The 1,203-nt window shown below is 53.3% G+C and overlaps 1 protein-coding gene across 1 annotated transcript in view; it reads left to right on the plus strand.

Moving 5' to 3' along the window:
• Positions 1–556: 556 nt before the first annotated feature.
• LOC107081332 (minor histocompatibility antigen H13-like) overlaps positions 557–1,203 on the plus strand; it is a gene marked incomplete at its 3' end in the record, with an annotated part of 3,350 nt that continues 2,703 nt past the window's right edge. Inside the window, exon 1 of the mRNA XM_015369529.1 lies at positions 557–881. Coding sequence (XP_015225015.1) covers positions 699–881 — 183 coding nt within the window. The remainder of the gene's footprint in view (positions 882–1,203) is intronic.

Here is a 1,203-nt window from a genome sequence, read left to right on the forward strand (position 1 = left end):
GCTTCTAGTTGTTGTACTTCTAACCTGCTTTCTCTCTCTCCTCCCATCCTCCAGTTAACTGTGCTTCCTCCGCAGCTGCAGCACCTTTCTTCCCTACATTCTTCCATTCTGGGTTCTTCTCTGCATTTTGAACAAAAAGCTGCTGCCAGGTGTGCGTAGCGCTGACACCTGTAGCACCTGAGAGGAGGTGGAATGAGCGGCCATTCTAACTATCAGCGGTGACCTGCTGCCATCATTTCCCTTCTCTGGATCTTGTTAACAAAGCCTCCAATAAAACTCATATGGGTGAGAAGAACATGATGGAATAACGGAAAATCAAGGACCCAATGTAAATAAAAACTGCGTTCCCCTTTAAGCTGTCCGTTATTATAGACCGCTGTCATCCAGAGAGCGTTCTTCCTCTAAGCAGCTTCCCTCCATCATAGATCTAGAGCTGGTGAAATGAGGAGAGGTCTCACTGTGCTCTCCAGGTGGCTGCATTTGGTTTTAGGATATAGATCAGAGTGAGACCTCCTTAAAGAAGTCTTCTTTAGCAGACGTGGCCTTCCTGAGGTTCCGGAAACGCGTCAGAGTGAGCCCTCCTGTGCATCGCCTGCTCTCTGCTTTAGGAAACGTGTCCTTCCTGAGCTCCGGTAGATGAAGGAGCCTCATTTCTCGGCCTCGGAACATCTCCAGCAGAACCTCTGAATAGACCCATCATGGCAGAAGCAGAAGCCGCGCTGAACGCCTCGGACTCTAACGGGACCGAAGCGGTGAACGCCTCGGCTAAGTTCGTGGCCACTCCGGAGGGGACGGCGCTGGCCTACGGCAGCCTGGTGCTCATGGCCCTGCTGCCCATCTTCTTCGGAGCGCTGCGCTCCGTCACCTGCTCCAAGTCCAAGGTAAACACAACCCGTTAGCCGATGCTAACCGGTTAGCATCCCAGCTAACGGCGCTGGTGCAGATGAAGGTTCAGCTGTGAGCGGTCATTTAGCAGCTGCGGGCGGGGGGTGGGTGGGCTGTAGGGACCAGGATGGACCGGCATCATGGGCTGTACAACATTTCTCCTGTTAATGTAATCTCTGCTGCCAGTGTTGAACAAGCTATGCCCTGGTGGCTCCACTGCTTTCCACTGTCTGCTTCCTACTGACTGCTTCCTGCTTCCCGATGTCTGCTTCCCACTGTCTGCCTACGGCTGACTGCTTCCCGCTGACTTTTTCCTGC

The sequence above is a fragment of the Cyprinodon variegatus genome, unplaced genomic scaffold (assembly GCF_000732505.1).
Source record: "Cyprinodon variegatus isolate N-32 unplaced genomic scaffold, C_variegatus-1.0 Scaffold4240, whole genome shotgun sequence".
Lineage (NCBI taxonomy): Eukaryota > Metazoa > Chordata > Actinopteri > Cyprinodontiformes > Cyprinodontidae > Cyprinodon > Cyprinodon variegatus.